General features: G+C 36.5%; 1 protein-coding gene across 3 annotated transcripts in view; it reads right to left on the reverse strand.

Moving 5' to 3' along the window:
- Positions 1-25,961, reverse strand: part of zgc:171482 (zinc finger protein) — a 72,636-nt gene that overhangs the window by 39,403 nt on the left and 7,272 nt on the right. For all 3 annotated transcript variants that reach the window (XM_046877497.1, XM_046877482.1, XM_046877490.1), the window contains exons 2-3: positions 18,290-18,394; positions 6,436-6,528 (exon numbers count right to left, since the gene is read on the reverse strand). In XM_046877497.1, the coding sequence (XP_046733453.1) occupies positions 6,436-6,528; positions 18,290-18,394 (198 nt within the window). The remainder of the gene's footprint in view (positions 1-6,435; positions 6,529-18,289; positions 18,395-25,961) is intronic.

Raw genomic sequence — 25,961 nt, forward strand, 5'->3', positions numbered from 1 at the left:
GCACACATGATTTCAAGTTTTTTTATTTTTCTAAATGTGTGATTTTTTTACCACCAAAGTAATGTACTTAAATAAAAGGTTGGATTTTTCTCTTTTTTTGCATTTGGGTTCTATGTTGTTTAAAAAAAAAGGAGAATTTTTTGAAGTCCACGACCACATCTTAAACAGGGGTGCCAATAATTGTGGAGGGCACTATATATATATATTTTTATATATATATATATATATATATATATATATATATATATATATATATATATTCTTTTTTTTTCTCATAGTGAGTGAAGAAAGCAAGTAAGCACTTAAAACCTTTATAGAATTTCTTAAATTATGTTTTCTGCACAAAGATGAATTCCCGCTTGGCTGATCGCAAAATATTTGTACATGCTGGAAACATTTGAATAACTGACAACTGGTTACTGAGACTAGAGGGCTTTTCATGATGTTTTTATATGGTTTCTCTCACTGCACACTTTCTTTATTTCTCTTACTCTCACTCAACCCCATCACACATACATCTGGCTGTTCTCATTTACATGTGACCTATTTTGTGAACAATAAAAAAGGTTTGAAGGCTATGACAGTGTCTGACCATGCCCTGCTTTTAACAAAGAGCTTTTAATTAAATGCCTGTTTATCTCTCTTCCATTTCCTAAATTCTGCTGCTCCAGTGTTTGGAGGGGTGTGAAAACATGGCTAAAAATAAACAGTGCAAAAAAAAAAAAAAAAAAAACTGCAGACTGTGGTGCAAACTAATTCTCTCTGGCTGAGGATGTGCACAAAATACAAATGGAAAGTCATCAGAACAGAAAAAACAATCCCACCCAGGTTTATAATATGCACTAGCACACAAATCAATCAAATGGGTTAAAGTAACAAGAAAAGCTACATACACCAAAAAAAATCTGACTTTCCAAGAATCTTTCTGTCCTACTTATTTTCTTTGAGTTTGTTCCTGAGACTTTTGTGTGACTTGTTTGAGGACATTTTCAATACTTACTGGTGCCTAAACATAGTAGCTCTTTTAGCTGCATGGAGCCAGTAAAACCTGGCAACTTTATGAAGGTAAACAAATACAAACCATTCCATTAAAAATTTATATTTATAGTGCAGTGCTGACTGAAACTGGTTACAGGGGCATTGGTTCTATAAAACAGAGGCTGCTTGCAGCTGTAAAATGTTGAAGATGCAAGTCAGTTCAGAGTACATGCAGTATAAACGTGTCGGATTCGATACAGTCTGACCCTGAAGTCAAAAGAAATTAAAGATGTCTTTGGCTATGAACAGTGTCATAAGTAAGAAATAAAACAGGATGATTTGTGATGTTATAGGAAACAGATCAACAAATGCAGGTATGTACTGTGGCCAGAATCAAGTGCACAAAGAAAGATTTTAGTTCACGTATACATTTTTTCCAGATACTATACATAGTCCCCTCTATATGTATTGAACAAAAAAGGCTATTATTTTTGCTATGCACAAAAACATCTGAGGCAACAATCTGAGTCTACTCTTAGTCTAAGCACTGGGCTTTGCCTAAAAAAGACAAAGAAGCTCCATAATGAAGATCAGTGAGATGTCTATGGGAGAAAAGCAAAACATTTTGAATTTGAGAAAATAAAGAAAGTCTGATTCAACTATTTCAAATTTCTGGAAAACAACAACAAAAAAACATTAGTGTGAACCAAACACTGAACAGAGCAGGAAAACAATAGCAATTAATGACAAACATTGTAAGAGCCATGAAGAAAACTATCACTGCAACAGTCTGGAATCATCAAAAGCATTCACAGGACAGGAGTAAAGGTATCACTATCTATTGTGTGAGTAAAGAGTTGAAACTGCTAATTATCAGTAAGAATTAAAAGACAGATTGGCAAAGATCAGTGAAGAAACAATCTTTTGATCCCAACCCCAACATTTTTTAATGTATAGCAAAAACAAAATAATTTACCATGTTTTTCCAATACTTTTAAATGATTTGTTTTTTTATTACACTAAATTGAAGTATCAACAAGGAATAAACTTGGTGGGAGAACATACCTGCTAATGTTTTTATTAATGTTGTTAAGAATATACAGCAGTGCTGCTACAGCACAAAGTAATTGGCTTTGAAGGCTTTTCCTGAATTTTTAAATAAATCTTCAACTAAGGATCAGGACTAAGAATTTTAAAGCAGTATTTTTTGCATTAAAAAAAACAAGTAGTGCACAGCCAGGCTGGTTAGAATGGGGACTGATGCATGCTTCCTTTGAGACGCATAGACCCATAGATGATATCTCTAACAACAAAGAGCACCACTTTTTACTTGGAGTTCAGCAGGAACTTCCCTATTATATTTATGTCATGCTAATTAGCAGACAGAGAGAGAAACAAGGCGATCCAATTCACCCAGAGAACATGGTCAGTAATGCTCTCTTGGACTCCTGTCTTCGGGAAGGCTGTAACATTATCATGACCTCAAACTTGTGATCACACAATATTAAAGAAAAGCCACACACAGTGCCCCTCTGCAATCAAGGTTCATATATAAAGCATGTCCCTGTGTACCATGCTACTGGCTGTTATTGTAAGTGTTAAGTTCTGTTCTTTCTGCTGTAGGGTTTGATTAGCTGTAGCAGTGGTGATGCTCTCTATGTATCCTCCAGGACAGGAAGTTGGTTAATAGGAAATCAGGCAGGCCTGACTGAGTACTGCATGGTCCTCAACAGAATTATTCATAACAAGTGATCTAATGAGCTCTTTATAAGCACACAGGCTCATGCTCAAGCTGATAGCACCTGAGGACATTCCTCTACAGACTACCTAGCAGCTGAATTTTTTATAAGCCAGTAAATGAACCCTTTCACCATCAGCCTTGAGGACATTAATTAGACCCAGGAACTTCCTGTGCAGTCAGAAAGTATAGACAGTAACACATGGCAGTATTTGGCAGCTTTGTCTTTGCATTCCAGGACATTTGATCCTTTGATGGAAGAAATGATACAAGGCATGATGATAAAAAACATTGCTAATAAATAAACTTGAACATTTTACTATTAAATAGTAATATTTTTGACTATTTAATAGCATGCAATGTAATATTATTGGTCAGAACATGGGACTTTTCTTCACTTTATACCTCAACAATTTGCCAATGATTACATTGGGTACATTCAGAAATAATTCAGGCCTCTTTTTTCTGTTTTGAACTTAATGATAACGTAAAAAAACAAAAACCAATAAAACAACCAAACAATGTGCAGCTTGTCATGTTTTTGTCATAGAAGCCAGAAAGTCTATCTCTGTGGTTCAAATGTCTCCTTATAAACAGTTTCACAGCAACAATCAACACATCAAAGATCTTCCTTTCATTTATGCTTATGCACTTTTTTAATTAATAGCCCCTGCAAATGGTTTATTATTAGCCTTAGATTACATTGACTATATACACCTGTGGATGTGCTGTTACTATAGGAACAATAACATATTAGAGCAAGTGTATTAATATATGCCTGTAAGCTGCCACTACTGTCACCACTAATGAAGCCTCAGGGGCTGCTATGAACCTCATTACATGGTAATCATTTTCTCTGGCCAGAGACTTTGTTTTCTCTTTTGTTTTAGTTTTGATAATTATTTTACTAACATGATGAAAAAATAATAGATTTTGTTCTATAGATTTTTGATCTATATAGAAAAAAGCACAATGTAATTAAACTTTTTTTTAAGTTTATTTTGTTCAAAGCATGACTCATTCTATAGACCTATTCTATATTTATTGTGGTGTAAGGAAATAATAAAAAAGCTCTACCTTATATCTAGTTATATTTCAGCATTTTGGCAGACACATTTATGCAAAGCGGTCTTTTTCTAGGGTCCAGAAGTGGCAGCTTGGTGGTGCCAGGATATGAACTCATGACATTCTGATTAGAAGTACAACGTATAAACATCTTGGTCTATTAATGTAACTATTTTTAAGTACGTACTGTGTATTAGAAAATCATATATCATATTTATTAATTAGGTGCATATTATTATACTATAGGTACAATTACTTACAGACTGCATTGTGAGGAGTACTGTAGTCAATGTGTTTTCACACATTTGATAATGTATAAAAAAAAAAAAAACAGGCATACATTATTTCTCAGGATCTTGATGTAGCCTGGAGAAGGATGAGAAGCAGCCCTGTGAAAGTAAAATTACTTTTTCCAGACAGACATATTTTTTCTATACAGGTGCTTTTATCTATTCCAATTACTTTTCTCACATTGCAAACAGCAGGTATTAATCTCTATTTAATTCAGAGAACACTTTGATCCTGGTAGGCTGATGACTGCTGCACTGTCCATCTCGTTCTCCTTCTGAAGGGAGCTGTGGAGGATATTAGCATTTGCTTTGAGAAGCAAAGATGAGGCACAAATTAGCTTTAATTTAGAATGTCACTCCTACCATGCAATTTATTTTAGCAACATCGTACTTTTGCCAAAACAAAACTCCTTCTTTGCCACGACAGTTTCTGGCAGGTACAATTTCAAAAACAGCCATCTACAGGTTTTCCCTGACATTTATCTGCAGGTTGACAAGCTAACTACTGTTGAAAGTAGGACTGAAACACTTTATCAAGTAATTAGAAAATAATAAAAAAAAATTGATGCTTTGTTAAGTCCATTCAACTAATATACATATGGTATCCAACCTCTAATCCCTGGAGAAAACTTTAACTAACGAGGCTCTAAGCTCTGGAGGAAACGGAACAAGTCAGACAAAAAAGAGAAGGCCTCGTTCCAACTGCAGGCCAGAAATGTTGGATGTTTACGGGATGTTTATGTTTTAGTTTAAAATGATCCCAAACTTTGGAAACTTTGTCATTTTCTTTGGCCTGAATCCTATGGAAGCCCGTTTCCATCTCATGAAAAAAAAGTTTTTAAATGACATTCGAATTCAGTTGAATGACCTTTCATTATACTTCTTCAGTGTACAGCTGTAATGTGTTTCTTTAGAAATGATGGATGATATAAGTAACTGATATAGGTAAGTTAATAACTAAAATAATCGATAGCTAGTTGAAAGCATCAGTTCACCAGTAAAACATGAGCCACGTGTTCAGAAAAGTGTCACCATTGCTTCATTGCTGCTTATACAGTGTGATATACATTGTCATTGGAGCATTGTCAAACTTTTACTGTAAATTTCAGTAAACCTTAGTGGGGTTTAGAAGATGAAGTAGCATGGTGAATTGTGCAACACTAAACATTTAAAAAATGTATTGAGCTCAGACTTTAGGGACAATGATTATGTTGTGCTGTTTGTGTTGTAAAACAAAAGTGCAGGAGCTTCCTTTCTCACTCACCATTTCTAGTGACGTTCAGTTTTAATGAGAAATAAGGTGTAGTAGTGAAGACATTGAACTCAAAGTTGCAGCTATTGAACTCAAAGTTGCAGCTAAGTTGCAACGTATAAGATGACAAAAATGATGGTGATGATGGAGGTGTTAGAACAAAAGTAGATGCCTTGGAATCTGATCTAGAATCTAATCATGGATATAATAAAGCATTTAGAGAGGTGGTAGCTAAGTGAATAAGGCTCTGGGTTACAGATCAGAGGGTTGGGAATTAAAGCCCTGGTTTTGCCAAACTGCAACTCTTGGACCCGTGAGCAAGGCCCTTGACCCTTTGTGCTGCAGGAGCACTGTAACATGGCTGACTCTACACTCTGACCCCACCTTCCTACATGGGATATGCAAAAAATATAAATTTCCTTGTTGGATCAATAGAGTATTCTAAATAAATACAAAATAAATAAAAACTTTGCTGCACCTGTCACCTAAGGCAAACAAGGTCAATTTGACATGATGCCACTATCAGCAGGCAGTCAAATGGCATTTTGGGTACTCTAGGGAAACTGTTAACTGGCAAGAAAACAGACCAGCTTGTCCGTGAAATCAGAATACCCCTAATTAAAATTCCAAAATAAATCTTAAACATCTTGTTTATAATAAAGATGAGAATTGTAAGTCTACAGCCTTCTACAAGTTCTTAAAAGGTGGCCAATGTATATGCGGTTATATTCAAAACTCAGATTCAAACCGTCATTCACAGTATAGGTTTGAACTCTGGGATCGTTATCAAAATCGTTATCAAATCTTTATATAGCTTTTTTGTAATGGCATCAACTGTTTCTGTGCTTCTTCAAAAATTTAAATTGATTGAGATGCTGACAAAGAACTTGGGTTACCTAAAAATCACACTAACACATAAACAACACTAGACATTCTAAGATAACATGTTGAGAACAGGAGCAGAAGGAACTGCATTATCAGATCCAGTTCAATAACGGCATCCAATAGCTCATGTGGCTCTCTACAGAAAAGGTTAATGAACACTGGCTACTGTAGGTGTGTGAGAGGAGAACACAATCTTATTCTCTCACATCCTGTGTGCTGGAACATACCGGGTTGTCTGGTCTCAGTCTTTTTGAAGGAGGACCACCATCTTCTGGGTGGAGCATGTAGAACAGACGTACTTTGTTTGCATGCTTCTTGCTCTGTAAGATGATATATAAAAAAAAAATAAGCACAACTAGTCATTGTGTACATGAATATAGAAGATTATTTAGCAAACTACTGAATATTCAATGCAGGAGTTATGAGATTTTAATGAAGCTCATAAGTCTTTCATGATGTGTTAGCAACTTATAACAATGAACAATGAAATGTGGATATCGCTTGTCTCAAGACTTATAACACGTGCAATCTGATCATATTTTAGCAGAATCTAAAGATACTAAAAGCAACACATTATGACATTTTCTTAAGCGTAGAATTCAGTTTAATGATTCGTTAACTAATTCTTCTATTTAGGTTCTTATCTTTGCTGTCATAGCAACAGCATGAGTCTCTGGTCACCAAGAATAAGTTGACCTTGACTAACGATTTGTAAGCACTTCACTGAACAATCAGTCACTTTTCATTATACGTCTTCACTGTACAGCTTTAATGTAAAAAGATTCTTCTTTAGAAATGATGGATGATATGTCACTGATGTAGGTAAGTTAATAAGTGAGTTGCTTCAACCAAATCTTGATTGTTTGCATTGTCATTAACTTATTTAAAATTTTATATTTATAAAAATTATTAATTTAGTAACTTATTTATTTTATATTTCATGTAATTATTTGTTATAATTTATTATACTTCCTATCAGTGGATGATGCTTTAAAAACTTTTTATTTTTTTGTAACGTGAGCATCAATGACAATTATCACTACATTGTGATAAATGTAAGAGAGATAAAATAATTGTGTTACTAATTTTGCTTTATGAAACTGTGGGATTTGTCAAATCTCCCACAGAATACTAATGGGAATATGCAATCTGCTCACAGTGTGTTATAACCACATTGAGCGATCAGTTTTGCTGAGTGATCAACCAATTACACTGTTAAGACTTAAATTAGCACTTTCCAAGTTTGCCTTGTAGAATTCAAGCGTTATATTTATATTAAGTTTGTAATCTGGACACACTTTTGTACGTCGCTCTGGATAAGGGCGTCTGCTAAATGCCGCAAATGTAAATGTAAATATAAATGTAAGACATTACACATAAAAATCTTCACTTTTGTTACGTTTTTGCTTTTGATCTTATTTACTATCTTTCATTTTGATTTCTACTGTAGTCTGACCAGCTCAACATTGGATTGGATTAAATTAGATTAGATCCAACTTTATTGTCATTATGCAAGATACATGTATAGAGCCAATGAAATAGAGTTAGCATCTAACCAGAAGTGCATAAGTGGCTTACTTACAATAAATGAATAGCAGTGTGCTAAATACGGGTATGGGGTCCATATGTACAGGGATAAGGGTGAATAATTTACCAAAGGTGCAGTAGGTAATAATATATGTATATATAGTAATATACCATAAACTGTGCAAAGATTGTGAGCATAGATGTCGGGAGATAACATGCTCAAATTACATAATATAGTTATGTACAAGTATGAATATTGTATGATACAGTATATGCAGAATAGAATAAACATCAGCCTTAATGAAAAAAGCAAACAAAACACAGCATTCCAGGAAGAACAATCTATTTTATCCCTTTAAAAACATATCTCTAAGTTTGATGACTAAAATGAAGTTCACAGTGACAAACTAGGACTTGCTATTTAGCCCAATATCTCTGCTTTCACTGGAGACGCACTCGCAGAGCTGAGAAGCAGCGATACTCTAAAAACAATGAGGATTTTGCACTGCTGGCCAGATGGCTAGTCTGAGGGTGTTAACACTTGCACTAAGGTTACTCTCCGCCACCCAAACACTTTTATTATTTCATAGGGATCCAAACATCTGAGCATGCCAAAAGAGTTGGCTCACGCCTGCAGTTTGAAATATGCATGTGCGTGCTTCACTTTTAGCATAATTACAAGTTTCTCAAGTTTCAAATCATCGGGTGGGCCAGAGAAGATCAGGATTGCAGACTTCAAAGCTTTATATTGGAAAACACTACAAAAGGCATTATTTTGATTCTCAACTTTAATCCACACTATTTTATTGAAAGACTATTTTTATATCAGGCAGTGGCCAGCCGTGCATTCTAAGCCTAGACCTTAAGTAGTCTCCTACCTGAATCAATCCACCTCTTAATACCATTATATACCCTGACCTATATAACCATCAATACTTTACAGAAATGCAGTACAACAGAGAGCTGCATCAGAGATAGGTATCTCATGCTGCAAGAATGAAGGCATTAATAAAGCAAGAAACCCAACTAACACCATTCACTGCAGCCACAGCTGCATCACATACATCTTCTTCTTCCTCTCCTTCTTCTTCTTCTTCTTCTTTCAGCTGCTCCCATTAGGGGTCGCCACAGCGGACCATCTGTCTCGATACTACTCTGTCCTCTTCATCTGCCTCTTTTAAACCAACTACCTGCATGTCTTCCCTCACCACATCCATAAACCTCCTCCTTAATCTTCCTCTTTTCCTCATTCCTGGCAGCTCCATCCCCAGCATTCTCCTACCGATATACCCCATGTCTCTCCTCTGCACATGTCCAAACCATCTCAATCTCGCTTCCCTCACCTTGTCTCCAAAACGGACTACATGTGCTGTCTCTCTAATAAACTCGTTTCTTATCTTGTCCATCCTCGTCACTCCCAATGAAAACCTCAACATCTTCAGCTCTGCTATCTCCAGCTTCAACCTCCTGTATTTTACTCAATGCCATTGTCTCTAAACCATACAACAACGCAGGTCTCACCACAGTCCTATAAACTTTCCCTTTCACTCCTGCAGATACTCTTCTATCACAAATCACTCCTGCCACTTTTCTCCACCCACTACACCCTGCCTGTACTCTTTTCTTCTCTTCTAACACACTCTCCATTACTTTGCACTGTTGACCCCAGGTACCTGAACTCCTCCACCTTCTCCACCTTTTCTTCCTGCAACCGCACCACTCCACTGTTCTCCCTCTCATTCACACACATGTACTCTGTTTTACTCCTACTGACTTTCATTCCCCTTCTCTTGAAGGACGTATCTTCAAATCTCCAGGCTCTTCTCAGCCTGTATCCTACTCTCACCACAAATCACAATATAATCCACAACCATCATAGTCCACTGAGACTCCTGTCTGACCTCGTCTGTCAATGCAAACACGAAAGAGCTCAAAGCCGATCCTTGATGCAGTCCATCCTCCACCTCCTCTTTCCTACTGCACACTTCACTGCTGTAACACTGTCCTCATACATACTTCTCACACCCTCACATACTTCTCTGACACACCTGACTTCCTCATACAATACCCTGTTGTACGCTTTCTCTAAATCCACAAACACACAATGCAACTCCTTCTGACCTTCTCTATACTTCTCCATCAACATTCTCAAAGCAAATAATGCATCTGTGGTGGTCTACCTCAGCATTAAATCATACTGTTGCTCAAAGATGGTCACCTCTTCTCTCAGCCTGGCTTACACTACTCTTTCCCATAACTTCATGGTGTGACTGATCAACTTTATTCCCCTGTAGTTACTGCAGGTCTGCACATCTCCCTTATTCTTGAAACCCGGTAGCAGCACACTCCTTCTCATTCCTCAGGCATCATCTCACCTTCTAAAATCTTGTTTAACAATCTTGTTAAAAACTCCACTGCCATCTCTCCTAAACATCTCCATGCTTCTACTAGTAACAGCTGCATCACATACAACATGTCTATTATATTATTATTATTATATTAACCTTATATAGTGGTATTTGGTGCATTTTTGTGCATTTTTCCATGCATTACGTTTTTCCTGGGAATTTGAAATAAAGGTGCAAATTCTACCGGTAAAAAAAGCAAAAACTGTTTTGGCTGACCTTTTTCACACAATGTCCAGCTTTTCTTGAAAAGTTTTTAGAAATGGCCTCAAAAGTGTATCTGTGACCAAAAAATTTGGTCAGCCATTGTGGAATGAAAAGAGCTATTAAATCTACATGAATATATTTAAGCTTGTGCAGTTTGCTACAGATGCAGTTTGCGAGCTCTGACTAGTGCAGACTCTGACCATCCAATCGAAGGACGCGAAAATGCTGACGTTATTGTACGCCTGCTAGCCTTCAAGTAACATAAATTGTATGCTACAGGTACCTGCACTGCAGATTTAGAAGGCCTCACCACAGATACCGGCAACACGTGATGTGATGAAATATGATGGGATAGTTTTAAATCAAAAATAAACATACACTGCTTAAAGCAGCGCAACAGAGAGAAATGTTATGAAATGAAGAGAATAGATAAGAAGAATAATTAGATTGGGTATAATGTAATACATATTCATGAAAAGAAAATACATTAAAATGTAAGTCAGTGATTCCGACAGTGTTTAGGCCAGCAGCCAGCCAGCCACTAATATTACTGTAGGTATATACTGTATATAATATTATTGTGATGTGCTAAAGAAATTGCTATATATCTTTAGTGGATGGAAATAATGACATATTAACTGTGTGTGTGTGTGTGTGTGTGTGTGTGTGTGTGTGTGTGTGTGTGTGTGTGTGTGTAGGTGTGTGTAGGTGTGTGTGTGTGTGTGTGTGTGGGTGTGAGGTGGTGTGATGTGGGTGTTGTGTGTGTATGTGTTTAAAACCGTATTAAACCATATCACGTTGCTGTGTGACAGAGTCATTAATTTATATCTAAGTACATTTTAATTTAAGAGCCTGGGAATTTTACTCTGTCCACAAGATGAGCTGTATGTTTTATGTCTGGCTCTTGTGGCCTTTTCTGCAGAGAGATGCAATTTCCCGACTTCATTGTGAGCAGATGCATTTTCTGACCGCTGCTAATATAATTGAAAAATGTGCCTGTCTCAGAATTGCCATATCACACACACAGCTGAAATCTGCCCTTATTTGTGAACATAATAATCTTGAGCAAATGCACAGGGGAGATTTAAATCCCTACAGCCAGCATGATTAAGGGAAGTAAAGGAAAAAGGATCCTCTTAGCTAAGTATATCAGGTCTCGTTTATTTAAAGCTGATATACTGCTGGAGCTTTATATTATTAAATAATTAATATACTTGCTATTTAAAAACAGATACAGTACGTGTGGATTTGTTTATATAAGAATAAAAAACCCTGCCTCTGAGAATCAACAGAGAACAGAACAGCTACAGTATTTTGCTAAAAGATGTGTGCTGAAAAATGCTGTTGTGACAAAAGCTCTTGACTGCTGACTATTTCAGCAATATACAGGTTGATAAAAGATGCACTCAACGTTAAGGAATGACACACTCAATCATTACATGTCCTACACAATAATTCCGTCATGTCTGTTTTTGTTTTGGACTACAAAAATAGATGAATGAAAGACAACATAAATACACTATTTTCTAAAAGCATTTGCCAGTTGTGCTGCTGTTGTGTTTACAGAGAAGTGTGCAACTGGACCCGACACCAAAATGTTTTCTTACACTGTCTTTCTAAATATAACCATTAATTTGCTATATTATTACAGACATGACTCAGCAGTACCTACATGTTCTCAGCTCTGTAATGCTCACTCCAACATTTTACAGTAATTTAAACGTCCACAAATGCAGTTGTAACAAAAATGCATGCTGACTACATTGTATTGGCAAAAGTTAGTTGACTCCTGACCATAAGATTATGAATGTGTGTTTTTTGCACATACATTCAAAATGTTGTCCCTATTTGCTGTTATGATAACCTCCATTCCTCAGGTAAGATGTTCCACTACATTTTGAAGTGTGGTTTGGAGATTTGTGCTCATTCACCCACAGAAGGGTTAGTAAAATCAGGTACTGCTGTAGGCTGAGGCTCAGGTGCATTCATTTAATCCCAAAGTGGTTCAATGGGTTTAAGTTCAGAACTCAGAAGATCTTCCACCCTTAATGGAACTGGCTTTATGCACAGCAGCACTGTCATGGACAGGTTTGGATACCACATCCAAAGACAACCTACTGTATACAATTGTGTGCTTTCAAATTTGTGATGAAAGTTTGGGGAAGAACCACATATGGCTGGAAGTCCATATGTACTATCCCAGTACCACCCAGAACATAAATACTGCTTGATGTATTAGTTTCCACCATATAAGTATACATTTTTTGTTTATATTGCTTACAATGTGTAAATTATTCATCAAGTAATAAAATTAGCTTTATTTTCAGTATATGCTTTGTTCTAGTCAGGGTTTAAGGCAGGTAAAATAATTACATTTTGTGAAATAAGCCAAGTTCAAGAATATATAATGGGTGGGTGCAAAATTAAATTAAAGTGACAAAGCAGACATTGCAGGTCAGGTTTTCTTTATGAAAGCAATAATGTTCAAACCTCAGTTCTGATATTTATGATGTTGTTGTCACTCTAAATCATATACAAATAAAGCAAAACATCAAACGTATTCTGATATTGCTGCTAAAATTATTTATTAACATATTGGAACAATTGGAACAATTTTACCTCCTTTGAAGGTCTATGAATTAACCTTAATAAACCTTAACCCTACGTAGTTTTCTGCTCACTTTCCTGTCTGAACAAGGAGAAGAAGCACAGTGTTCTACAGGTCACAACAGCTCAGGATGAAGGTTGAGTAGCCCTGATCTTTCTGGTGAAAAAAATAAACTTTGTATTCAATAAGCTTTGTCAAAAGTTCGAGCAACTTCAGCCCATTGCATCAGCCAGGAATACAGACTCATGTCTTGGGTAGTTGTCTCACTGGAATTGAGAAAAACAGCTAAAAATAAATGGGTGTGTTAAAAATGGGTGCGTTATAAAAAAAAATTATTTTTATCAGGTATGACTTGCAGTTCTGTAGACTGCTTTGCATTTCTTATTTAAGGTACCTTGGTGTTAGCTGAGAATCTTAGGTGTGAATGTTTCATTCATAGATAATCTGGATTGAAAAAAAAGAGATTATCTATTGCATTTGGTTTTAAAGTTCAGACTTGTGGGTGGGAGAAGACATAAGTAAAAATATACAGTTATTCGTGTGGGTGTGGGTGTGTGCATGTGAGTGAGTGCAGTTTTATCTTTTAGACACAATGTTCCAGGATTGTCTAACCTAATAATATTCATGTCTGGGTCCAAAATCTGTAAACAGACACTGAATGAGGTGCAAGTGGACCATTTTTCTTAGTAAACCCTAAGACAGATGGAGGATGCATGTCGGCGCAATAAAATCTATAGAGTGTGAACCTTTAAAAATGAATGTATGTGTTGATGTATAGAGTCTGTGTGTGTTTTTTGCTCACCCCGGCACTGTCTGTGAACAGGCAGTGGCTTTGATAAGATGAGTGTGAGAGGAGGTTGTGTGCAGGCTGGCCTGGAAAGGTATAGGGAGAGTAAGAGAGAGAGAGGGAGAGAGAGAGAGAGAGAGAGAGAGAGAGAGAGAGAGAGAGAGAGAGAGAGAGAGAGCCTGGCTGGATTACATTGACCCAGTATGAAAGAATGAAAGAGACCACTGATGCCAACAATGTGTGCCATGACAGTTTATATGTTCTATTTCTACTTCTCTACTTCCTTCTTCAATTGTTTTTACTGATATTGGAGCTTGTTTTTTCAATTCATCAATCGTTTATTGTAGCATTAACACAAGAAATTTGATATTCATAAAAATGCCATAATTTCAGAGGGAAAAAAGCTAAATGTTTGTCTCCCACTGATACTTCTCAATGTGTGCCACTTTAATACAAAGACTGTACAATTGTTTGATAAGTGATGAAGTGAGCCAGTGCAAATGCATGAACTGAGACTAATAAATTATGACAAAAGAAATACTGGTCTATAAACGGAGGATGGGCCAGACTGTCTGCGCATATTTATATGCTGTACACAAATGCCTCGGTTGATGGAAGACGTAGCGCTGTGACTCTATGCTTATGAGGAAAAGGATGTTTCACCAGTATGATTTGTTCAGAGGATGAAAGCCTGTTTGTAAATTGGTTCAGATTGCAATGACATCTTTCAGGGGACCGATATCGTACTCTCTTAAATCCACTCTGCTATTCATACAAACTCTCTCTCTCTTCTTTTCATCTCTTCTCTTCATCTCTCTCTAACCATCTATCTTATGTTTTTTTAATTGTCAGTATTAATTGATTTACTTTTAATTAATTTGACCTGCCTCTATATCCATTAACAGACCTGCATACATTACAAGACTTTAAAGCACAACCAAACAAATGGAAAGACATTGAAGCATTGCCCTCTTATTCTTCCACTGAGACTAATTACATCAAGCTAGATTCCTTCCCTTGCTAACTTTCCTTAAATTTCCAGTGTACGTGAGCTTGCAAGAGCAGTGAACAATGCAGACTTCATCTTAAGTAGCAGGTGCTGGGGTAGAATTTGGCAGACATCGCTTCTCAAAGACCACGGACTCTCAAAGGACGCAGAGATTATGAACGGATCAGTTTGTGCACACCGTATTTGCTGATCTAGAGTGAGTAGTTCAGTGATATCTGATGCTAAACAACTTTGCTAACTGGTTTTAAAAGTCAGTGAATGTAAACTGGTCCCCATGCAATCGGCAATAAATTCAACCATATTAATATGGTAATAAATTCAACCATTTGAACAATATGCAATCTGATAATGGATAGAGAGATGACAGGCCAATGAAATAAGAGTCAGAATCTGCATCACTAAATATAGTGCATCTGTTACTGGAGCTACCTTGTAAATAAATCTCGCAGAACTAAACTGCCACTCAGAGACACTCCGTCTGCTACACGGGTTCTTACACTTAGGGTCTGTCCTCATTAGAGAAACCTGCTAATCTATTGATTGCATACTTTGTAGTCCAGAACGGCACTAAGTGCGGACTGTAAATAATGCATGGGAATGATTCTTTAATGATCAGTCCTTAAATTACTTTCTCTGAGGTTGAGAGTCTTGAGAGAGGTGGACTAAATTACAGCTTAAAAAGCAGGCTGTGAAAAATGCAGGAGCTTAACGTTTTGGCTATTCTTTAGCTACAGACTGCCGGTGCAAAATATTACATCCCCAGTTCCAAAAAAGTTGGAAAAAATTACAAATGTAAATAAAAACGGAATGCACATTTGCAAATCTTATAAACCCATATATTATTCCTAATAGAATGAAGAAAACATAGCAAATGTTTAAACTGAAGAAAGGTGAAATTATAGGGAAGAAATAAGGGAATTTAAAATGTGATGGCTGCAACACATCTCAAAAAAGTTGGGATGGGGTAACAAACAGCTGTAATTATAATTTGCAACTAATTTGGTCCATTACCAAATATCAGCAACATGACTGGGTATAAAAAAATTACCTCAGAGAGGCAGAGTCTCTAGGCAGGTTCACTATTCTGTGAAAATTCTGTCTCCAAATTGTGCAAGAATTTCAGAATTATGTTCCTCAAAATCAGATTGCAAAAGCTTTAAATATCATATAATTTACAGTATATAATGCAGTGCAAATACATTACAAAAATCCAAGAATCTAAATACATCTTTTTTTAATTGTCTACTGTACAATTAATTGGTCAAAACTGGATACCCATGATATGTAGGCCCTCAAGCAGCATGGCATAAATACAGGAATGATTTTGTAATGGAAATCTATGAACAGTTTGCTCTGCCATGCACAAATGCAGGTTAAAACTCTATCATGTAAAGAAGAAGCCAGATGTGAACATGGTCCAAAAACACCAGAATCTTTTATGGGCCAAAGCTTATTTAAAATGGACTGAAGCAAACTGTTCTGTGGCCAGACGAATCAAAGAATTGAATCAAACTGTTATCTCACTAACTCATTTTCAAAAGCCTGCATTGTACATTAATGCATATGAAACGGGCAGCTTGCTCCAGAAATCTGGAATCTTGCACTGCATCTGGAAAGGCACCATCAATACTCAGATTATGATTAAGACCACCAGGTGAAAGACTAGTATACTATGAAGTGATTTTTTTTTTGCAATCAAGTGGGAAAAGCATACAACCCAGTGAAAAGTTTACTTGCAGTGTACATACAGGGGAAATAATCAGATTTGATATTACATTATACAAAATGTACAGTGCTATCTATACTATTGTTCTTTCTCTTCAAATCCTGACAAAAGTTCTATAACCTTAAATGTTGGCCAGTAATCAATCCAATATACAGTCAACATCCCCTTTATTAGTACATCCTACACACTTATCTAATCAGAAGTTGCAACTTTCGAACAATTAGACATATATGTACACAAAACATTACAACTTGATGTTTATTGAAAGAGCTTTACAGGTGCACATGCACAGGTGTTCCTGAAAAGAGGGCAATGAGTGATTTGTTTTCTAATCAGATTTTTTCACATCTACTTTGCTCAAAAAGTTAATGATTTTTACTTTAATTATGATCCAAAATTACAAAGCAATCAACACGATTTGCACGAAACACCTTGTTTTTTTATTGAAATAAATAAACAAATAAATAATACACTGAGTAGACAGTAGACTGTATTGAAATATAATATTACTAAATAGCTAGCTACTTCTGCTGTTATTGCAACTCATTATGTTACATTACCTGCACTGTATTACAATAAATGTCATAATGCATTATGTTATGTAACGTAACATTTCAATAATATAAGATACTGTGGTCTCCTGCTCTAACGCGGTTCGAGTCTCACGCCCCTGGTTTATTGCGGAATTGCATTTGCCACATAACTAATTCGTTTTGCTGATTTTCCCGGTCTCTCACAGATAGCACGATAAAAAACTTATAGGGAATTGTTTTTATGGAGTTTTATGTTGAAATAATGAAATGTATTAATAAAAATATAATTATTAATTATAAAATGAAGTAAAATGTTAATACAGTACAGTACTGTATACATACAATATAATTTTTGGGTTGGTCGTCCGTTTATCGCGGGCTGATTAACGGGGGATTACTGTACTTTCTCAATTTATGATATTTATGTTAAACTGCACACTTTCATGCATAAATGTTTGAATTATTGCAAATTTGGATGAGATTTTACCACGTTCTGCATTTATTTATTCCGCTTAGGATAGTAAATATCGGATCAGTGTCATCTTTACTTTAATTGCCCTATGAGCATAGCAATTTTGGTGCTATTATCTTCCTCTTCTTCTTTTGGCTTCTCCCATTAGGGGTCACCACAGTGGATCATTCGTCTCCATACCCCCCTGTCCTCTACATCTGCCTCTTTTACACCAACTACCTGCATGTCATCCCTTACCACATCCATAAACCTCCTCCTTTGCCTTTCTTTTTTACCTCCTGTCTGGCAGCTCCATCCTCAGCATTCTCCTACCGATATACACCATGTCCCTCCTCTGCACATGTTCGAACCATCACAATCGGGCCTCCCTCACCTTTTCTCCAAAATGCCCTACTGTACATGCGTGGCTCCTCTAATAAACTCATTTACAATCCTGTTCATCCTCATCACTCAAAGAAAATCTCAACATATTGACCTCCCACCTCCTGTCTTTCAGACAAATAATGGTACTATTATACTGCATAAAATATGTAAAACCCAGTTATCAGTAAGAAATAAGATTTTTGATGACTCTTAGTTACATGTTCACAGAAAATATAAAAAAAGCAAGGAAAGCTAAAGTGTAATAGCAGGTGTGTTTATGTGTGTGTGGGTGTCTGTCTGTCTGTACGTCTGTGCGCAAGCATGTGCGTGTGTATTATTGTCTGAGGGAGTGTGTTAAACAGCTGACAGAAGAAAAAAGCAAAGTGTGAAAAACATCACTGAGTGTGTGTAGTGTGCGTATGTGTATGTTATATGAAGTCTCACCTCATAGTGAGCAACACGCTGTGACTCAGAAATGAGCTGAGCATTGCAGATGTTACAGTAGCTCTCTGTGAAGAGTCCTCCATCAACAACTCCTGCAGATTTCATCTGAGAACAAGCAGCAACGCACATGGTTAGGGCTGATAGAGGACACTGCACTTTAGCTTGTCAGGTTAATACACACGCTTTATCAAGAACTCTACCCACATGTGACGATCATGCCACAGGTGTTTGCTAGATTTGCCTAGGCTAATACTGGTGTTTGCTAAAATAAATTGACAGCTATAGAACATGTCATCTGATACACTAGGACAAAGGACAAAAAGGTAGTGGTCAACATATTTTTCTATTTTCTGTACAGCAGTAATATCTGGGTTTTGGTGCTACTTCCTTATAATCATTAATATTTTTCTTATTTGGTACTGCTGTTTCCTTAATATCATTAAATTTACATTTTAGGCTTGTGATCTGAAGGAATATTTTACAGTTTAAAATCTGAAGATAATGAACCACATGTACCACATGCAGTGACAGCAAATGGGTTTTGCCTGAAGGTAAAGAAATCATGCTTTTTTGATGTCTTAAATGTTTTGCTTAAATGCTAGAATTAGACACATTCACTAAAAATATGTACCATAATCAGCAACTACCTTCAGCAGAAAGTGGCAAAAGCGTAACATGCACTTAACTGACAGCCAGACTTCTATAGAGCTGCAATTGACAGGGTTCACTTTGACTCCCGTTTTACACACCAAGTGTACAATTAGCCCTCTGTTGCTGAACATCCTCAACATGACAGATGAGAACATGCAGGACCTACTAATTAGCTCAACAGCAGGCTACAGGACGGGACAGCGATAGCATCGTTATCTAATTGATCCTGTGTGAAACTATTAGTGAACAGCCCTGTCAGCCTTTTGGAAGTGATGGCTCAGATGCCTGCTCTGTGGTGTACTGTTAATGCACTTTCTGCTCCTCTTCTCGCCATATCGAAATGATCATTAGCACTCTCTGTTGCACTTGTTAATGTTAATTAGAATGCTGTGTAATACATATGTTTGGACCATGGTAGGAATACTCGATTCTGATTGGCTACAAAGTGTGAGTTCAAACAGCTGAATGCATAGACAGTTCCAGTCAGTTTAACCACCGTTCTGTATTAATGTGCTACCTTATAAACATATGTGTAACCATAGTAATATTCAGTATTCAGTTGCATACAGACTGAAGGAGCTACTCGAAACATTTCCATATTACCTTACTTAGCTAAATGGGAGTGTCCTGTAACGTATATGGTGAATATGGCAATTTTGTTAAATGGGCCAAGGCACAAGAAGAATTTGATGAACTACAGAAGATTAGGTTAAAATAAAAAATATAAGAAAACATTGCACAATGAAGTAAAATCAACAGCTTTATTAGTAGAGGAGCCGAGCACAGACAAGTAACTCTCTCTCTCTCTCTCTCTCTCTCTCTCTCTCTCTCACTCTCTCTCTCTCTCTCTCTTCTCTCTCTCTCTGTATGATTTAAGATGCACAGATTCTACATCTAAATATAAAACAACCAACAAATATCAAATATTTATATATATTCAATCAATTTTGCACAGCAAAAAAGAATGACAGCTTGTCAGTGCTGTTACATGCCCATGATATAAATGGGATAACCCAAGGCTGTGTACGCACTGTTCAGTTTATTGCATTTGTCTCCTGTTTTGTGCATAACAATCACACCTAATCACATATTATCCTTTATATATTTTATAAATCTATATATCTTTTTAATTACCATCTTTCTGTCACAACAATTCATGAAAACTGAACAATAATATTTATTTTGAAGTTCTTTCCCAAAACTGATCCTATTTTTTTATGCACTGAACACAAAAAAGACTTCACATATCAGCGTATGCCGAACTACAAACTGAAACCTCAGAAACAAACTTTAGTTTTGTTGTTTATTACTGACAGTAATGTGCTTAACATAATACAACAGAGTTTTGTCTTTGTTTAAGCTCTACAGTCATTAAAAGAGACCACTATTATTAGTAGTATTACAGTATGTTTATCACAGGTGCTTCTAATAACGTAATTAAATCTGGTATTTAGATAATGTATGTATCTTGTAAATAATAAGAATAAAACAAATCCCTGATTCAAATGAATGCTTTATATAACCTTGAACCATAAAATATGTTCCAGAGTGCACCGGTGCAAAGCAATGGAATATTGTAGAAAACTAGACATTAATAACTAAAATGAATCTTTATAAGGCACCAGTTTCCTGTGAATATTTTCTAAACAAATCTAATCAAACTCCATCTGGCATTGAGCATTTGATGAGAAAATGTAGAAAATTTGATGCATGCTTTGAAAAATAAATAGAAAACCTTGTGAATCAAGGGATTTTGAACTCTCAGGGCATCTTCATTTTAAAGACTTTTAAAATTTCATGCATCCAACAGTATGTTTATAGTTATTGTACATTATGTACTGTATATTACAAGCTTTCTTTGACAATAATATTGAGTATGTTCAGCACAGATGCTTTTAAACTATGTCCCTGGATACATGAAACATCAATCTACTGTTAAGAGTTCAGTGAGGTCACTCAGATGTAAATACACCAAAGAATCAAATGCTTCGTCCCCCTAAATAGACTGTGAAAATATTCCAGCATCCTTAGGCTGAGTTAAAGGAGTATATATTGAGCAGGGTATCTAAATGGTGAATGCAATAACAATGTAACCTTTGGCAATCTTTTCTCTCTCTCTCTTTCACGCTCAACAGTTCAAGGTTTGGTGAAGGTGCTCTATCACTGCTGACTGATAAGATGGACCTCAAAGTGACCCCTGCAATGTAATAATCTTTTCTTTATGCAGGCTTCTCTCTGCTATACACCACTAACCTCTCAGCAGCTGGCTACATGCTTTCTTTGTTATATCTATATGATATGCCATGTTTATGAATGTGTTTTAACTAATTTGTAGATATCCCCAAACATTGCAGATATTACAGTGATTCACGTTCTAAGCTTATGTTGAAAGGTGATACCTCAAAGATGTTTAAAGACAATTTGTGTTATGAAAAGCAATAATCTCAATGTAATCTTATATATATAACATCTATAATAATATCTTCCAGAGGTGCTGTTTATCATCATGACATCCTGTAATAATACTTCACATCAGCATCATGGCAGGAAATGTTGTTTGAACTGGTGTTGTGTACAAAGGCATTATATGCTATCTTCGAGACTATATCAACTGGCATCACATTCCAACGTTTGGCATGAAACAATATAGTGTACAAGTTGACAGGCTGGAGCCAACAGGCTGGAGGTTACAAAGAGAGTGGGTAGGTCACAAAGGAAAAAGGTAAACTGAAATTTTAGAACCAATTTGAAGAAAATAGATTATTTGTTTTCTAACTGGAATGAATTTAGTGAATTATAATCAGCCTGTATGCTTGCTGTATCATTACCCAGGAGTAATAATAACTACGTAGTGACTGAAGCGAGGATTTTGGAGAGTTTTTTATTTTATTTTTGTATTTCAAACCCTGCTTTATCACACACAACTGAATCACCTGGGGTCTCTAATCACATCTCTGTGTGTATATTTAACGCTCTCTGGTTTTGCTAGTGTGCTAACAATCTGTGGCTCACTCATTATTGTCCTGATAGTCTGCTTCAACAACAACTACACCGTGAACAAACTACACCGATGAAACAATTAGTCATTTCCCAGCGACAGCAATGTTTTCAGCAAGAATCCAGCAGGTGTTCTCTGCTCAGTATAATTCGGAAAGCTGTTTTAAAGACAGCAATAGCAGGAGAGTCTATAACATTTTTCATCCTATAAAAGGGAATGGCATGAAAAAAATACAAACAACAGGCACACACATCTACTTTTGACGTTTTGACCTTGATGTTCTTAGCAGTTCAAGACACTACACCTGAGCCTGACTGTGCAGAACGTGACCGTTTTGCAGCACTGTAATCAGAGCACAGGTTACTTATGTGCCAGCCTTATCTTCATCTGTGATGTGACATCATTCCTCCCTCTGCCATCTGTCTCCATCAGCTCCTGTCTGCTGGGTGTGACTGTAGAGCCCTTGTCTACGCCAGCTCACTGTTCTGCTATGCTTACTGATGCGCAGATCCAGCCAGAGTTGTTTCTCTTGTGCAGCGAACAGGCAACACCAAGAGCACATCCATCCAATCCTGTCTCCACTGTCTCCATGCTGACTTTTTCTGCCTCATTCTGGAGTGCCCTTACACCCTGTCAGACTGGAGAATAAAGAATTGCTTTGTCAAGGTATATTGTACATGATCACAGCTCGGTGATAGATACTTGGAGTGGTGTGAGAGAAAAAACTGAGAAAGAGACACTTGGAGGCTTGGAGTCTGACTTACAAAAAAAATCCTGTAGCATTTTCTGAGGTATTATTACAGTTTAGGGTTTTAAGGAGAAATTTTTCTTCAAAGCAAAAGTTTCTCAGTCAAGATAACCAGATAACTGCACATGGATGGCCGAGAATCTTCACAGACACATTCAAAGCGAAAGGTCTCACTAGCAGAGGTAGAGTTGGGAATAAAATGAATTGTGTTCAAATCATAGCTCTTCGCACCCTTTCTACAATACAAAGCCTAAAGGGTGAGGTCAACCCTCTGGTTTACTGTGGCAGTTTACAGTCAGCTCTTCACAAGAATGAGCTTCTTTTTCTCTGTGTGACCTCCACGGCAACTTATCTTGTCAAATCTTGGGAAGCACCTGCTGCAATAAAACTTTCACTGGATTTTTCGATCAATGATCGCAATCTGTCGAGATTGCATCGCTGTAAAGCGAGTGCAACAGAATCAGAATGGACGCTAAACATAACACATTGTTCAGACACACAAAGAGATTGTAATGTGCAGTGTAATGGGGTGTGTGAAAGGTGAGCTGCAGCTCAGGCTATAAGTGCTTGCTTAAGAGAACTAGATATCCATTGTGATATGCATTCTGTGATAACTGTATCATGTAATCTAATAATCAACAATTATATGGTCTGGTGCTCGGAATACCCGGTGCAGTATTTCTGAAAGCTAAACGTGTCTTAATATACTCTAAGAGTCTGACTGGGTGCAAGTAGAGAAAAAACATATGCAAACGGAATTTGTTTTGGCAAGTCGGAGAGTCAGATGCTGCTGGCACCAGCTTCAAGCATCGTGCTTCTTCAATGCGCCATGGCCCAAGAAAAGTTGATGAGTGCTCTTTTAGGCTGGGGCTGCTTCTGTGAAAGGGGAATTAAAAATACATCTGCAAGAAAGTGAACTGAGCATCCATACTGCCTTCATCGCTCTTTTTCTATCACCATGCTGTGGAAAAAGAGCAGTTTTAGACAGCTTTTCTTCGAACACGGTATTTGCAATTCTGTGGTGCAAGTGCTTCTAGTCCATATCATAACACATTTGTAGTGTGTAGCATGAGTCACGTCTGTAACTCTTGCAGGTCATGGACATTTTGTGAGGATGACTTGAGGTCAACTATTATATAAATGATGCGTGCTATAGAGCTAAATGCATTGATGTCACCCTCATGCATTTTATATTGATTGCGGAGCTACAAGCTGGCATTTTATCTCCTTTGATCTGGTTTTCTACTTCATTCAGCTATGGTACCGATGCAGTTAAATAGGTTACGAACCTCAGATATTTAAAAAATTATAACAATGACTAAAGTTATTGAAGTAATTACATTTTAATGTACTTCGTAATAATCAGCCAAAGAAAAGTTTGCCAACAGAAAACTAATTTAAAATCTGAAAGTACTGCAGATAAAACTCACCACTTGTTTGGTAATTAGTGACGAACCTAAGGTCAGTTCAGAAAGTTTTGAGCTACTTATCATTCTTTTAGGTTCTGTTAAATAAAGTTGAAAATGCTTGTCAGCTGATACTGTTAGGAGACCTCAGCATTCTTTTACTAATGTAAAAAATATATATCTGTTTAAATTATTGCGTTAAAAGCCCTGTCAAAAAATGTCTGTAGAATTAGGATTTATATTCTAATTGCATAGATTTTTGTCTTGATTCTTGTCTCTGAAATGTCACTGTGTTGGTTTTGAATCTCTTAGATTACTCACTTTGTTGCTTAGGAATAGACAAAATGTCACATACCCATGGTGTCAAAAACAAAGAAATATGTCACATAACAAGTGCAAGATTAATTCTCTTTTATTATCAAAAGAATAACACATACGTATAAACAACTTAACATAATCTCACAAACAGTGCTTTTTTAAATAAATCCTGATCTCCAGTGGTTCTAATTATAGCGCATCACATTTTCCTGTAATTGTCCAAACACCGGCATTTATTTGCCTACTTTCTTTTGTTTAAAGTCTACAGTATGTATGCGATTCTGATGAGAAAAGCCACCCAGTCTAACATATTCTGTATATAAACTCCATCCCTAAGTCTTAGAAGCTCATCTAAAATGAGGACCCAGATGTGCAAGAGAGAGATGGTCATCATATCAGTGGCTAATGGACCATAAGTTAAGAGCCTCTGAGAATGTTCTTTCTATTTAAAATAAATTTGGACTAAACTGCCCGTTTCATCTAATAAAAAAATATATAAAAAGGCTTACATTTACCAGATGTCTTTACTCACCCTGTAAAAAACAAATAAGAGCTTCAACTTTGTAATACTTTCAAGGTGAATGTTTAAAAGTATGATTATTATTTTGCAGATAAATGAATCTATTTACTGTATCTGATTTTGAATTTTACAGTCGTGTTTGTATCCTTAACCTTTAGAAGCGCTGCTCTGTCCTTGCACTTTCAAATTCATCATATGCTCCCAGCATGCCTTGCAAAGCCCACGGTGAGTTTGGCATTCGCTTTGAGTAAACATACTAGGAGGATGACAAGGTACCAAAAGCCAGCAACATGTCAACACGATTGCAATCAGATTCATGAGGAGCACTCAGGCTACTGGTCCCTTCGGCCACAAAGTGACACAAAAAGAGGACTAGTGTACCACTGCATAGCTCCTAACTCACACAACTAGCATAGTCACATTACTGAGAACATTTTTTTTTTCATTGATCTCAGTTACATTAAATTTAAACTTGGAATGATTTGATATTTAGCATATTTTCAACAGAACTGCCAATAATAACTGCTCTTGGAATGCTGGGACATCATTTATGTTAGAGGGAGTAAATCTCTGCTCCATATTTGAACTGTGCATAAAAAAAATCACATGTACTCAAGTATTCACAGCCTTTGCTCAATACTTTTTTGAAGCACCTTTGGCACCAATCACAGCCTAAGTCTTTTTAAGTTTAATGCTACAAGCTTGGCACAACCATTTTTGGGCAGTTTCTCACACTCTCCTTTGCGGAACCGCTCAAGCTCCATCAGGTTGGATGGGAGCATCAGTTCACTGCCATTTTTGGATCTCTCCAGAGATGTTCATTCTGGGTTTAAGTCTGTGCTTTGGCTGGGCAACTCAAGGACAGAATTTTAAGAAAATAATTAATTTTATCCATTTTGGAATAAGGCTGTAATATAACAAAATGTTGAAAAAGGGAAGCGCTGGGAATATTTTTTTGGGTGCACTGTACATTATATAGACAAAATAATTTTTAAATATAAATAATAATTGTGGACACCTGATTATAAGAT

This window comes from Silurus meridionalis, chromosome 2, assembly GCF_014805685.1.
Source record: "Silurus meridionalis isolate SWU-2019-XX chromosome 2, ASM1480568v1, whole genome shotgun sequence".
Lineage (NCBI taxonomy): Eukaryota > Metazoa > Chordata > Actinopteri > Siluriformes > Siluridae > Silurus > Silurus meridionalis.